The sequence below is a fragment of the Triturus cristatus genome, chromosome 1_2 (genome assembly GCF_964204655.1).
Source record: "Triturus cristatus chromosome 1_2, aTriCri1.1, whole genome shotgun sequence".
NCBI classification, from domain to species: domain Eukaryota; kingdom Metazoa; phylum Chordata; class Amphibia; order Caudata; family Salamandridae; genus Triturus; species Triturus cristatus.
In genome coordinates, this window is record NC_140580.1 from 304285417 (window position 1) to 304300923 (window position 15507).

The window sequence follows — 15507 nt, forward strand, 5'->3', positions numbered from 1 at the left end:
GGGGAGGTGCAATGTGACTAAGGGCCTGAATTTGAGTTTGGTAGATGGGATACTCCGTCACAAACATGACGGATATCCCACTGGCCATATTACAAGTCGCATAGGATTTAATCCACTAGTAATGGGGCGGGCGGGATACCTGTCACGTTTGTGGTTGAACATCAAATTTGCCAAACTCTGAATCAGGCCCTATCAGATATCCACTGTTCTGTTGTTTAAGAAAGAGCTAACATTTCCATATAGAGGGCTTTTTTGCTGCATTTATAGATTAAATCCTATGCAGTGCTGATGTATCTAAAAGCAAATGTAAGGCAGCAGCCTTATGACACTTCCTGATAGTGGTTGCAAATTATTGAACTAGACACCAAAGAAGGCTCTTTTTCATTGTAATGGGGGCACTCCAAAAGGTAAATTTATATACCATCCACGAGCAGTGAAAAATGTATTAACATCCCCGATGCAATGCTGAATAAAAGTTATCTGAGACAGGATAATGGCATCTTCCTGAAATTGACCACATCAGAAGCTAACTATCCGGGCCCATTTCCTCACAAAAATGAATCACAATGTAGTCTATTGATTGCAGCACTATATATGCTATAATTTACCCAGTCTAACCTAATTGAAGCCTGATATTGTGAAGGTCTGACATTGCAGTCGGCTTGGAGAATAACATTTGTTCCTTCGGAAGCAAGTCGAAGCCTATCATTTCATTTATTCGAAGCACATCACTATGGTAATTCATTCTTCGGTATTCAAGGAGTAATCCATATTCCCTCCCTGCCACAAATGCAATTATACGAAGTTGTAAATTCTGCTCAAAGAGCAACGTAGAGAAATGTAGATTTACTCACAATCCTTCTAAATTAAAAACTAAGATGGGAGGAATGCAACGACTCGTGCATTCTAATTAAGGATATGCAGATTCCAAGCATGCATCTATTATAGAAGAGGACAGTTTTAATAAGCCATAGTGCTATTGATTAGTTGTTAGCCTACAGTGACCGCGTTTTCGGCCTCGGTCGCCCTACCTTGACATCAAGCTTTTTTTGGGGCTATTCAGGGTTCTAAAAAATAGGTAAATTTTTCATAGCCAATACTACTAGTTTGTTTAGGTATCCTTGGAAGAAGGACTATGTGAAACTTTTATTAAGAGCAAAGAAGCAACATCAACAGGGCATTTGTCAGGAATATTCGTCAGGTCAGTAAGATCTTTGATCCAAAGACCTAAACGGCTAGTGTCCGTAATGTCATGGATACCATCCAGAGGGCAGGGGTGTTTGTTCTTATACCCTGGTGAAGAGTTCCAGATAGTCCCATCAACGCGCTGCTTGTGGTGGGTAATAAATATGCGTTGACGCGGCTACGAGGCAGTAGCGTGCTAGGCACCAATACTAATACACTGGTGTCTAAGTATCATTTCAGAGCATTGCGCCCTCATAGATGTGGGATGCAATGAGCGGTTTTACACTTGTGACGAGGCCAGAGCTAAACCTGCACCTGTGCCCTCGCTCCCGCTGCCATACACTGATAATAGCCCCCTGGGGGTTATAGCTGCTTAACACTCCTTTGTAGGAAAGGTGAGGGAGTGCCTGAATTCACGGGCATCTGCACTACCATGTGCCCCCACAAAGTGTCAGACCTGATGTGAGCTTTCCCAGCCCCAACAGTCTCATGCCTCAAGCCCAGGTCACCAGGCCTCTCTAGTAGAGCAAGCGGCCTGTAACTCCAGTTTTGGTGCCCAGCCTGCCAGAGGAAAACCTCCATAATAAGCACGAGGTGGGTGCAAGCTAGACTGCCCATTCGGACAATCAAAGCGGTGTCAAGCTTGTACAATCAACCGCCTGTGCCCACCCCGCATGTGCCACCTCCACCACGACAACAGGAGGCACATGCCCAACCCGCCAGTGAAGCCTGCAAAGTCGCACAGTCAATCTTCGACCCTTGACCTGGCAGCTGTTTTCATGCACACGTAAGAGCAGGGCTCGTGCCGCGAGGTGTGCGTTCATTGGGACTGGGAATCCCAGGGAGCATCTCCCCATAACTGCACTAACATGTCTGCCATCCCTGCCATTGAGAAATTCATCGTCAAAGGCATACCCTCATCACAGTCGCCAAAGTGGAAGGGCTGGGTATTATTCCTCCAAATCGACTTTGAAGGTGCAGACATTGCAGCTGAACACTGCCGTGACCTACTACTACATTTGTGAGAAAAAGACATCCACAAAATATTCAAAACCCTCACAGAGGCGACGTCAAAGACATATGCCACCCTTGTTGCAACCCTGAATGTTCACCTCGAGCCAATGACAAATAGACACTGTGTGAGTTTTGTCTTCTGCCAAGCCGCAAAGAGCCCAAAGAGTCACTCGATACCTTCCATGCCCGGCTCAAGGAACCTGCAAGCACCTGCAGGTTCCAGGATGAACAAGAGGAGATTAGAAGCCAGATAATCAAAGGCTGTGCTTCAACGAATTTGAGAGAAGCAATACTCCAAGAATCAGGCAAGTCATTGAGAGACATTCTTACTCTAAGGTCGAAAGAACTCTCAATGGCTCGTGCGTCACACATGGAGACTGCCCTCCACCGAGCGATTAAAACCAAACCTGTCAACACACTCCAACTACAATGTCACAACAAACCCCAAAAGAGACCACCAGACGTGCTGAGAAAGTGAGAACACTCTGGTGGACAAGCACACAGACCATATGATTGCCCAGCGAAAGGCCGGAAATGCAAAGCATGTAGAGAAATACAACCACTACACCAAAGTCTGCAGGTCGTCCAAACGCATTCCTGCAAAGGAGACTGTCCACACTGTCCCAGAAACCATGAAAGGTCCGAGGATATGGACAATGATGATGATGTGTCTGAATATACTGTGCATACAGTCTTTGCCATTGGACCCATCAGCGTCGCACGCCGACCATTCCCACAGTGTAAAATCCAAGTGGATCGTCACCCAATCACCGTGACCATCAACACAGGGGCCTCCATCAATCAAATGTCTACAAATCCATATCATGCACTGCCAGACCACCCAGCAATCAACAAAGCTAGGATCAGAGTCTTTCCATATGGCCAGACGCAGTCACTGCCCATGCTGGGGAGTTTCAAATTGTTGGTCTCACACTGAGGAGGGAGCTTTAATACCACCATCTACGTAGCCAATGCAGGGCACGGCATGCTTGTAAGGAAACACACATGAGAAACGCTGAACCTGATATAATTCGCATTTGGGGATCAGGTGGAAGAATTGTTCAGCATACCGACTGAATTTTAGACCATATTCAAAGGGATTGGCTGTCTGAAAAATAAAGTTGTACGGCTGCACATTGACAAATCTATACAGCCAGTGGTGCTCTGACACTGACGCATTGCATTTCACCTCAGACCAAAAGTGGAGAAGGAGTTAGAAAAATTCTAATGCACCAGAATCATCAAGAAAGTGACAGGCCCCACGTCATGGGTGTTGCCAATCACAGTACGAAAAAGCTGAAACAACCAGGTGGAGTCCGCAGATGTGTGGACATGAGACTACCCAATGTTGCCATCAAGAGAGAACGCCACTTAACTCCCACAGTCAACAACATCACAGGAGAGCTCAATGGAGCACAGTGGTTTTCAAAAGTGAATTTGCGCTCTGGCTACCACCAGTTGCCCCTATGCCAGGACTCAAGGTACATAACCACGTTCTTCACTCACTTTGGCCTCCGGTGCTACAGGTGGCGACTCAATTTCAGGATATCAAGTGTCACCATGGAATTCTAAAATACCATTAGAGAGCTGATGGCAGGGCTAACTGGTGCCATCAATGTCAGCAATGACATTCTGTTCTTCGCCAAGCCCGTTTGAGAACATTATGAGAATCTACGAGGAGTACTCAAAAGAAATTGTGAATAAGGGCTCACGCTCCACAGAGAAAAGAGCGAATTCCTAAAGCAACAAATCAGCATTTTTGACTCCACGTTCTCAACATAGGGGGTCACACCAGATCCAGAGAAAGTACAAGCCGTTCAAGAGGCCCATGCACCAACTAATATATCACAGGTGAGGAGTTTCCCCGGTATGTTGAACTACTGTGGGCGATACATACCTGACCTTGTGAACCTCACACAGCCACTCAGTGACCCTACAAAGACTGCAAGCCCATGGACATGTGGCACAGCACAAGAGGAAGCATTCCAACAGACCAAGAAGGCCCTCTCAGCAGACACCAGACTGTTGACCCGGCAAAGCCAACCACCATAGCCATTGACACCAGCCCGACAGGGCTAGGAGTTATCCTCACAGAACAAATGATTCAGGGGAATTGGGCCCCAATTGCCTGTGCTAGCTGATCACTCACAGACACTGAGTAGCGATATTTGCAAATTGAAAGGGAGGCCATTGCCATCCACTGGGCCTGTCAGCACTTTCAGCTATACATTTACGGCCACTCCTTTGTGATATCCACTGAACACAAACCACTCATACCCCTGTTCCATGGATCAGCGTTCAAACCTCCACCTCACATCGAAAAGTTGATGCTCCAATTACAAGAGTACGATTGTAAGGTAAAATACCGTCCCGGGGGACTACCGCCCCTGACACCCACAGACTGCCACTCAGAGGAGAAGAGGCGGAAGAGTACATCAAATACGTCATAGAGCGATCAAGATCATTATCGCTATCTCTTGAAGCCATCCAAGCTGCCACTGAAGCCGACGAGTGCTTACAGCTGGCCATCACCGTGATTCAATTTGGTAAGTGTCACTTGCTCAAGGAGCATCGGTTCCACAGAGCCCCAGAAGCAAAATAGACTTTAGACTCATCCTTTAATTTGTGCCATGAGCTTATGACCAACGGAAGTGGGTGTTTGCTATGAGGATCATGGCTGTAAAATACCCGCCAGTCTGACAGGGCAACCTGTACAGCTCACCCACTGCACCCATCAAGGGATGGTTCAAACCAAGAACTGCTTGAGGACTAAAGTCTGGTTCCCTATGATGGATGAGATGGTAGAAACGAGTGTTAGATCTTGCTAGTGGTGCCAAAGATCAGGCTGTCCAGAATCCTCGCCACCCATAATCATGGAACCAAGCCCCCAGCAGCCATGGGAATGCACCAGCCTTAGACGTTTGGTGCCTCCCGGATGGGCGATACACCTTTGTTCAGATTGATGATTATACGAAATACCCGGAAATAGAATAGGAAATACCCGGAAATAGAGATAGCAGGGTCTCAAGCTGCAGTCAAGGTAATTCACATGATGGAAAAATTGATATCCACCCACAGGCAAATGAAAGAACTCAAGACAGTCAATCGACCACCATTTCAAGTCAAGAATTTGCTGATTTCTAAAATTATGGGGCATCTGCCAACGAAAAGTGACTCCCCACTGGCCGGCCCCAAGCCAAAGGGGAAGTTGAGCGATTCATCAAGGTGATTCGCATCGCCCATGCCAATCAGTAACCAGTGGAACAAGCCATATATGCTGTCTTGATTGAGTACCAACAGACACTCCACTCCACCACAGGGCAGGCCCCAGGGCATGCCAGCATGGGGTGTGCCATAACTGATGCTCTCCCACATCACCTGACCTGGAGTCCAGGCCCCATTGATGACGCACAGACTCTACAAAAGAGAAGAGACACCAGTGACCGAGCAAGTGTTGATAGAAGGATCCATCAATCCAGCATTCGCCCTGGAGCAAAAGTGTTCCTCAAAGACCAACACCTGGGAAGCAAATGTAGACTGCCATTTGATCACCATCCCTGGGTCGTCACACAGCGAAAGGGCACCATGATCACTGCCAGGCAAAGGAAGTGGAGATCACTTGGAACATCTCATTCTTCTTTCAACTAGCTAGAGGAGATGTTGCTGATGAACAGATGCTCTCAAGGCCTCCCGAGACTCTGGTGACAAGAGTGAATCCACAAAGTACCTTCTGGGATACAATCCAGCACCATCTACCAGGCTTAAACACTGTTTAGCTTAAGTACTCAGCTGGCATTGAGTACAGTTCGTATACCACTTGTATGCAGTCCAAATGTTGTGTTTTTGACAAAGGTTTGTTTTGTTAAATTTGAGGAGGGATGTAATGTCACCGATACCATACAGATGGCAGGGGTGTTTGTTCTGATACCCCACTGACGTGTCTCCAGATAGTACTGCCCACAAGCTGCGTGCGGCTTGGAATGAATATGTATTGGTGCAGCTACATATACTGCCCCAATACTAGTACACTTGTGTCCTGAGTATTATTTTACCATACTGCGTCTTCAAAATAGTGGGGCGCAACAAGTGGTTTTTCAGTGTCCAGCTATGACGAGCAAAATAATTACCATTAAGGTTTTTGCCTGTCACTTTATCCCATGATGACATTCTGAAATTGAGGCAATTCTCTGGCCCTGCCAATTCCGACATGAGCACACATGATTATTCTATACTGTTGTAATTGCAAATATTCAGGACTATTGATGAAATGGTTTAGTGGGCCAGGGTGCCTTCTTTGGAAATCTTTGAATAAAATGCTGGTTACATGTCCCATATCTGCACGTCCTGACTCAAAATTCCCTTTTTCCAGTGTCGATTAAATGAGCGATGTTGCGTAGAGATACCCATTACATTCAGTGCCATGTCATGGATATTGATTTGGGAAAATGCCAGGGATAGAGGAAATGACACCATGCCCTCAAAGACCTCACTTTACTGAACCCTTGCCCCACCATTAGTCCCCCGAGTTTCTGATACTTGCTGCTGAGGGTTTTAGAAGGATCAGGTTGTGAAAGCTACAGGAAGTAAACATATCTTCTTGAACATTGCTTAGGTTCTTCTACTGCCACTGTCTTTGTGATCCCAAAGTCCAGGGATAGCACAAGTCGTGCCAGTGGCAGAAAAAGGTGAGCTAGTCATATCAACTGCTACCTATTATTACCATCAGCTCTATTAATCGTCACATGAAAATTCAATTTGTATATCACCTAAATTTTAGCTTTAGTGGTACTGGATGACATGGTGATCTATGAAATGTAGTACTTAAGCGTATTTAAGATTTCGAACATTTCAGGTGGTTGAGGAAGGGCGAATGAAGGTTACAAGTAAGAAATCCTCTCCTTACTTCATTGTCCCATTCCTCAACTGAATCCTTACTCGTGGAAGATATACTATAGTGGCATGTCCAGACATGATCTACTGGACCAGGCTTAACATGCTCGGACTACAGTAGGCTTTTAACACATCTAGCTTGATCACAATCTAAACTGAAAGCACACCACTAAACTCAGGTTTGAGCAAGTGACGAGAGAACAGTCATAGTGATCCATAGCATATAATTTAGGGCCACCACAAGCCCTTTATTTGAAGCGTGGTGTCTATGATATACTTGTTTACCTCTCTTTGACTATTTGGTACTAACATGTTATTTAAAAAGATTAGATGTTGTTAGATGATGCTAAATCATATGGAGTGGGTTTGTGAGTGAAGGAAAATACCTTTCTCGTTTCCAATCAATATTTGGGAATTTATCAAGCGATATCACCAGACATAATACATTGCTTGTAATTCCGGATAATGCCATGACAGAAAATGGTGTCTTAATATTGTTTAGTCGCACAGGCATTTCTACAGAAATCTAAAAGAAATAAAACAATTGTGGAAACTTGACCGGGTGGAACGTTTGTATAGTGTGGGTTGGGAGGGAGATTAAGTATGGTATAAATAAGGGGAGGGGCATTCTTTTGTTTTTAGGGTTTAGGGGTGTATAAGGGTATTGGGTTTTAAGGGTATTTTTAGGGTATATATATATATAAAAGTTTCACTTATCTTATATATAATTATCATGCACTATAAAGGCATACGTGGTAAAAGCATATGCATGATAAAAGATTGTGCTGCAAAGGCAACGTGTGGTAAAGGCATGCCTTGCAAATGCATGTGTGTTCTGTCATACAACCTGCTTCCAGGAAAAGTTCCCTTGCAGCTTGTTGTCTTCCAACTGACCCTAGGAGTCCACTTCTGTGTCCTAGGTACAAGATGGAGCAGATCCAGTCCTTCAGGTATCCTCTCAAGTCAATGCAGGAGGCCAGTTCTTGTTCTGATCTTCTGCAGGTCCAGAAAATCTTCTGAAGTGGGTGCCATGTGTATCCCTGGCACTAGCTAGTGGTTAGTGTTTCTTGGGCATGCTCTAATAACTTACTAAAAGTTCCCAGGGCCAACCCAACCTCTTTTTCACTAGATTATGTTTGCCTTACTGCAAATAGGCCCAACATGCAATATGTAAGGGCAAATCCAAGATAGCACATGTCTTCGACAACATTGAACTTGGGTTCTGTGCGTGTGTAACAAGGGGAATATGGTAATGTGAGTGCCCTCACACATCTAACTCTAAAACCCAGTTGCAAGCAGGCACTGTACCCACAACAAACCCAGAGACAGAAGTCTGGTTTGACAAATCCTTCTCAAGTGATCTCCTAGTGTTAGATGTTGCTCAACAAACCTGTCAAGCAGCATGTGACTCTGATGTCAAAAAGAGGCACACAGCACTCACCATGCATAGTCTGTGGAGTTCAGAGGAGCCATCTCTGTCCATTCAGGTCAGCCTATTGTTTGGTCCTGGCAGGCATTTCACACCTTGTTCACATGTATTCATGGCTAATCACTGGCTAAGCTTTTGCTGGAGAGCTAATGGAAATTAGCCTCAAGGAACTTCAGGCAGGGAAAACGTATTTGCTAAAGTTAATTTTCTGTAATATTTATTGAAAATTTGACTTCATCATTAAACAGTATTTTTAATAACTATTAAAAAGAGTTGTTAAATTATTTTTCTAGCTTGTCCTGTTCGCAAGATTCAATATCAGTACTTTAATCTGTAATCTTTAGAGCAGAGAGCTATTTTAAATACCATACACCCAAAGTAGTGAGCTACAAGGCTTACATGGGGTGACTTACAAATATTTAAAAGGGAGGATTTTATCCGTCAAAAAGGGTTTATTTTGACATGCCGCAATGCATGTTTTGCACTGTTACAGCCAGACTTCTGAAGCCATGTTTGCACTGCCACTATAGTGGATGGCACAATAGGTGCTGCAGTCCACTAGGGGCATTTAACTTCCAGACCCTTGGATACATTTGCACCCTACATTAGAGACTTATAGGTAAGTCTAATATACTAATTAGAAGTATTTTAATGTTGGAGCACAGGCACCTTACTACTGGTTAGCAGTTGTAGACTGCATAGAGTTCTAAGCCAGCAAAATCCTAGGGTGATTTCATACCCTGTAATGGACATCGGCTACTTAGAGCCTCAAGTGTTGAGTTGGCCCACTCTCAATGCAGGTGCTTCCAGCCCACCTTCCAAGCCACCGTGTCATATTGGTTCTTCACCAGGTGACTGTGCGAAGAAAGCAGATATTGTGTGACACACAAAAGTACCCTGTGAGTAGGCGGGTGTGCATTTTGAACTTGACAAATATAATAAGAAGGGATTATGCATGGTAAATTCTCTAACAAATCCAACAGAGGTCCCTTTTTAGGTCTTGCAACTGTAAATGTTTGTGTGTTGAGAAAGAATTAGGGGCCAATTACGATGCCACCGTAAAAGGCTCCGACACTCATTCGGAGCCTTTTGGGCTGCATCGTAATTGGCCGCTCTGATTCGTTTACGACTGTCTCATTATAATGGAGGCGGTGGTAAACTAATCCAACCAGTCATTCCGGCTGGCATCCGACAGGCTCGGAGAGCCTGTCTGCCAGTCGGAATGCCGTCAGGCCCACCCTTGAGATTAAAATGACGGTTTCCGACATGGTTTCCATGTCGGTCGGTCCGACATGGAAACCATGCCTTAAAGCGTCTTTGGGGGACCCAGCAGGGCCCCCTTGGGTGCACGGCCTCCAGTTGGAGGCCGAGGCGGCACCTATGGTGCCACCCTGTTGATCCCTGCACCTCGTGGTAGGCATCTTGAGGTGCCTGACACGGGGTGCATGGATGAACTGCACCTATCATTTTACAATGGGAACATGCATTCCGGCCAGTTTACAGACGGAATGCATGCTCCCATTGTAAAATATAGTAATGCGACCAGACAGTGTTCGGTCACATCCTTATGGTTCGGTTGGTTGGTCTCATGACCGATGCGGTGTCGGGCGAAAGTGCTCCGCCCGACATTGTAATCAGCCCCTTAATGTTGATGGTAGTGCATACTTTGGTTTTGCCTTGAATATTTGATGGGCTTGTGTCGGCTGAGACCACAGGATTATGATTATGTTAAAATTACAGCCAACATGATTGTTTTATTGATTATTTAATCTGGTGGGAAAAACAGCAGGTCTCTCACTTTACATGGGGATTGATTTGACAAAGCCTGCTGAATTAAACCCATTGTGATGGCGAAACGCCTCAGGTTGTCCCATAGACAATTTCAGGTTTTTACGATTAGAGCCTGCTGGTGTGCAGATTGTGACATTGTACTTCACAGTTAATGAGAGCAGACCACATTAACAGGTTTGACTGCCCTCCCATGCTTATTTTGTAGGGATTGTGATTTGCACTCCGATTAATCTGCAATGTGCCTATAGGAGGATTCTAATTTGTAATTCCACCTGAAATCTTGTAAATATTTCTAATTTTCTTTATAGTATTTAGCTGTGCATTCAAGTACTTTTCATTTTCAAAGAAAAATGGGCACTTATTTATTCAGCTTTGATGCTGTTCGTTGCCATCCTAGCATATTTGGGTACTTGTAGCATCAGAACTGAAGTCGTTTTGCAGCACAATGTGTTTAGGTATCTATTTTGTAAGTATTGCTCTGGTGCCAAAGTTAAACTGTGCTTCATTGAATGTCAAATTGAGATGGTCTCTAATGTGATTGCTTCTGTTCAACATAGCCCCACCCTCTTCTCCTTCAACTCTAGGTTGACAAAATATTTATGGGAGGAAATTTTATGTTAAAATTTCTGAGTGGCCTGGATAACCTACGGTTAGTTGAGAAATGGTATTATAAATTGAACGGTGTATTTTTTTTTTAAAAGTACTCAGTTTTAGTTAGTTCTGTTTATATGTTGTAGCAAATACTAATTGAAGCATGTCCTACTGGAATATGTTGCACTTCACAAATGAATAAACCTCATCTATGTGGCTACTTTATACTTATGCTTGTCCATTGACTGACCTTCTTTCATATCCCCATTTCTGCACAGGATGACTATATCAAGAACTGGGAGGATAGCCAACCTGGAGATGAAGGTAAGACGTAATGATTAGTCGCTGTTTTTAATCAAAGTGAAATTCCCTAAGGTTCATTCCAGTGTTAGATATTCTATGAGTGGGGATGTACATGCACATATTATCCTTTTTACTTTAAAGTATTCTGTGACAGGCTGCTATTGGTTGTCACAGTTACAATGAGGAACCTGGGTTTTGGGCACAACTCAAAACATGCCTTCTAAATGATTATTAGACCTCTCCACTAAGTTAATTATGAACAGATTGCCACTAGATATGCCCTGTTGGCAATCATTCCTTTTTAAAATATTCAGGCTTCCCTGTTAAAAATGAGGTTTTGTTTAGTGAAAGAGAATTCGTTTTGTCATAAAACCGTGGTCTGACTGGCCGAGAGAATGCTGTTGGTTTAACAAGCAAGAAGTCTGGACAAAGATTTATACCTGTTGGTGCAAGCAGACATCAACCAAAAATCGTCAAATGTCCGCCTGTCCACCTTGCAGTTCTCCCTTCCCATTTAGAGGTGGCAGACCACCTTGGTTTCTGACATCATAGCCTCAGCTGTACTTGGCCTTCAGAAACCCTTTGCCAATAGTCCAGGTTCTGTAATTTTTCCTGTTCAAGAGATTATGGAAGGCATGGCTGTCATGAGCGAGGAAGACAATGTCTTCCTCAATGACAGAAAACGACCACAGAATCAGGAACATTGAGTTTTTGAATTAAATAAATAAATTCTCTCTTTGATTGGCAGTGGCATTGCCCATAAACATGCCATCTCTCCCAAGTGATGTCAAAATGGATAATTCAGATTTAGAGGTTTCGGTTTGTATCTCTTTCCCCTTAAAAATTGGTTGAGCTGCCACTAAACAGATCTTAATAATGACTCCTAGTTATTTTAAGACGGTTACATCACAGAATAGCATGTGGACCCATTGTGCTACACACACTGGGGTCGCAGCACAAAATGGCGGACGAGTCAAATAGAGGGAATTGTGCCTGTAACCTCATGAACATTTGGTCTAGCTCATTAGAGTCATGTTGGGATTTAGGTTAAAATACTGATGTAAGTTCTAAGTAAAGATCCTAAAAGCAGGAAGAGCCACACCAAAATGTCAGTGGGGGTTGCATGAAGCAAATGGGGTTTCTCGCATTCATAATCTAGACTTTATTTCTCTTTGACTTGGGAGTTTGTCAGGAAAGCTAGACTCAAGCAAAGAGAGGCAATGCCTGCAGAAGTTCTGAACCTTTGCCTATCATACTATCTCTAACGAATGATCTCTTCTTAGTTCTGTCACTCTACTCTTTCAGTCACATTAAGAATTCTCTCTAAGAACATTCTCTGCGTTCTGGACTGTACACTCCACATAATGTCTTAAACAAGACCAGTTTAAGGCAAAAAAATTCAGGCAGATTCCAAGTGCCTTACCTAAAAGGCATGCCAGGTTAGCCCCACAAGCAGCAACAGATGAACCACTCCCTGGAAGGAGAGTCAGCATCACTCATTGTCTAGCCTGGAAAAGACTTTTAGCTTGTCCTAGCTTCCAAATATACTTCCAAGGACATTGAAGTGTAAATGGACAAACTGAAGCAATGGAGCGTCTATCGACATATTAACTTAGTGTACTAAGCAATGCATATTCAAGCGTTTTTGACAGATACAATGATGGCCCCACACATTTGATGAAGTAGCGTATATCATGAAGTAGTGTCATGGGGCAGGAATATCATAGTCTAATTGTTGTGCCATAAAGATATTGTGGCCTAATAACAGTTACCAAACTATGGCCCCTATTGGGGTTAGTAATAGAAAATAGAAAGTGATGTTTGTCAACGATATTCAGGCCAAGATATTCATGTTAGACAAAACTTTTTGCACGCAAAACAGCTCGATCAGTGAAACCAATTGATAATGGAATGAGGCTAGTCTCTTACTCGCCACACATGCCATGAGGGGAAATGTGGGAATAGGATCACTCATTCCCAACTGGGACACACGCCTTTTCCACTTATCACTCGGTAATCTCTGTCAAGACCTCAGCGTGCTGGAATTACTGAAAGGCAATGTACAGCACTTGTTAAAAATACCAAATAAATCAATAAATGGTTCTGAGTGATATATCTGTGCTTGTCACCATTTCATTGTAGTATTCTGGAGACATTACTCGCAAGTATATTTAACTACCAATGTGCTCTATTTAGCTTTGGACACCACAAAGGACCCCTGCCAGAAGGTGAAATGTAGCCGGCATAAAATCTGCATTGCCCATGGCTACCAAAGAGCCATGTGCATTAGCCGCAAGAAGCTGGAGCACAGGTAAGAGCCATCAAAGAAAACCAATTGGCTGCACATTTTCGAGGATACAAAACATCAGTTGTAACATGAAACTGTTAAGTTTATATTTACATTGTGTCTTCAGTGCATATGTAATTGTATATACAAGATCCATGAATTGCACTAGGCCCCTTTGGGTCCTGCCAACATTACACGCCCATCCTTCACCACCACCCTCCACACCATCTACATTTTACTTTCCTTCAAGTCTCTTTAGAGGGATGAGGGGTTCCTACCCTCTGTCAAAGACAGGTCCTGGCTTCCCGCAGGTCAGGGGTACCTTGTTGCACCCATTGTCCACAGAGTGGATGGTGAGAGGGTACACTGAAAGGGTGTTTATGCTCGGGAGCGCCACCACACATTGGTGTCGCATGGTCCTAGCGCCTTTTTGTTCCATTTATCTATCCAGTACTAGATACTGCTCAAGTCACTCGCCATCACTTCCGGTTGCAGTTTAGACATGGCGTTGTTGTGCTTCATTAAGTTAGTGGCCTTCTTATTTTCTAGATTACTTGGTTGATGGGATTTCGGGATTCAGTGTTTCTTAATTTCTTTCAGGAAAGAATAACTTCTTTTTGTTTACTAATAGTTTACCTAAGTAGTTTTTGTTACCTTTATATGTTTGACACAAAATATATTTTTACACTTGTTAAAATACAAATGCCTCAAATCGAATGTGGTGCTTTGGAAAAGATGTATTGTTTGACAAAACACATTAATCATCATCGTATTTTGCTCCACTTTTGCATTAACGCAACTCAGGTATAGTCATTCTATTGTATTAGAGCATTTTGCATCTTGCCCACCCGTTGGCACGGAGGTTGAATAGGGCAGGATCTATGGGGCACAACCTGTGCATGCTTTCTAATATAAGGAAAACAGTTCCCCTACTTTTTAGGTCGAGTCTGGGCAGAGCATGCGCTGCTCTGCGAGGCATGCTGTATTGAAGTAGGGACTTGAAGCTCCTCCCACTCTCCGCCACATTTTTCATTGTCTTGTGTCATTGTCCACTGTAAACTGTGGTTGCTGATTGGTCAAAAAGCTTAGTTGTCCCCCTTGATACCACCTTGTCTCATTTTGTAGCCTCCCATGGTGACCCCCCTGTTACGTCTATTGTTGCTCAGTAGGCTTTAATTACAGCCTCCGAGCACTATTTTCTCAAATAGCTTTGTCCTGTCTGTTGTTGCACGCAGGACACGCTCTCTCCAAATGCTTTTTAAACGTTTTATAGCACGCATTTGCAATGCAATAGGTCTCACATTTGCGAGAGTTTAAGCTATTGACATTGTAAATGTCAATGCTTTTCATTTATCTGTTTTAAAAACAACAAATCGATTAAAGGCATTGTTATTTACAATGCCAATAACTCACTCAAACTCTCATAAAAGCAAGACCTATTGCATTGACAATGCTTGTTTGTTAAATGCTTCCTGGCACGGTTAAGTTGGACAGTTTAGTGCCTCAGCTGAAGTGGAATGGAGGGAGTCTCCTGTGCTGTGTAATCGAAGAAGGAATAGACATCTGAACAAGAAACAAGCCTTCTTTCCAGGGGGCCTGATGTCTGCAAGAAATGTAAATGTGTGCAACTGGTTGATCATCAAGGGTAAAGGCTGCTTGGAAGCTGGTATTAGCTTTAATTGATGGGGATACTTGAGCCTTTTTAATGAGAAAGATTTCGTGTTTTTGACAGATCTTGTAATAGAGTTTTCAGCTGATTCTGGAGTGTGTGCTTTTAATTGACAATTATGAAAATGGTTTGCACTAGATACATTCTGCATATTGCTATCAATCTATGTTTTAAAAGCACTTTTTTAAAATCTTAAACCTATTTTGTGCATTTTCTGGTAGTTCATCCTATGCTGTGTGTAGCACACATTTTAAATAATTACTTAAATGTTCAAAGTGCTTTCTGTCACTGGCTGGGACCTTGTATCACTCATATCACTAGAAATATACTATTCCTCACTGCACCATC

At 43.5% G+C, this 15507-nt stretch overlaps 1 protein-coding gene across 3 annotated transcripts in view; it reads left to right on the forward strand.

Annotated features, from left to right (window-relative positions):
• SPOCK2 (SPARC (osteonectin), cwcv and kazal like domains proteoglycan 2) overlaps positions 1-15507 on the forward strand; it is a 429775-nt gene that overhangs the window by 305604 nt on the left and 108664 nt on the right. For all 3 annotated transcript variants that reach the window (XM_085603847.1, XM_085603849.1, XM_085603850.1), the window contains exons 2-3: positions 11179-11224; positions 13400-13514. In XM_085603847.1, coding sequence (XP_085459973.1) covers positions 11179-11224; positions 13400-13514 — 161 coding nt within the window. The remainder of the gene's footprint in view (positions 1-11178; positions 11225-13399; positions 13515-15507) is intronic.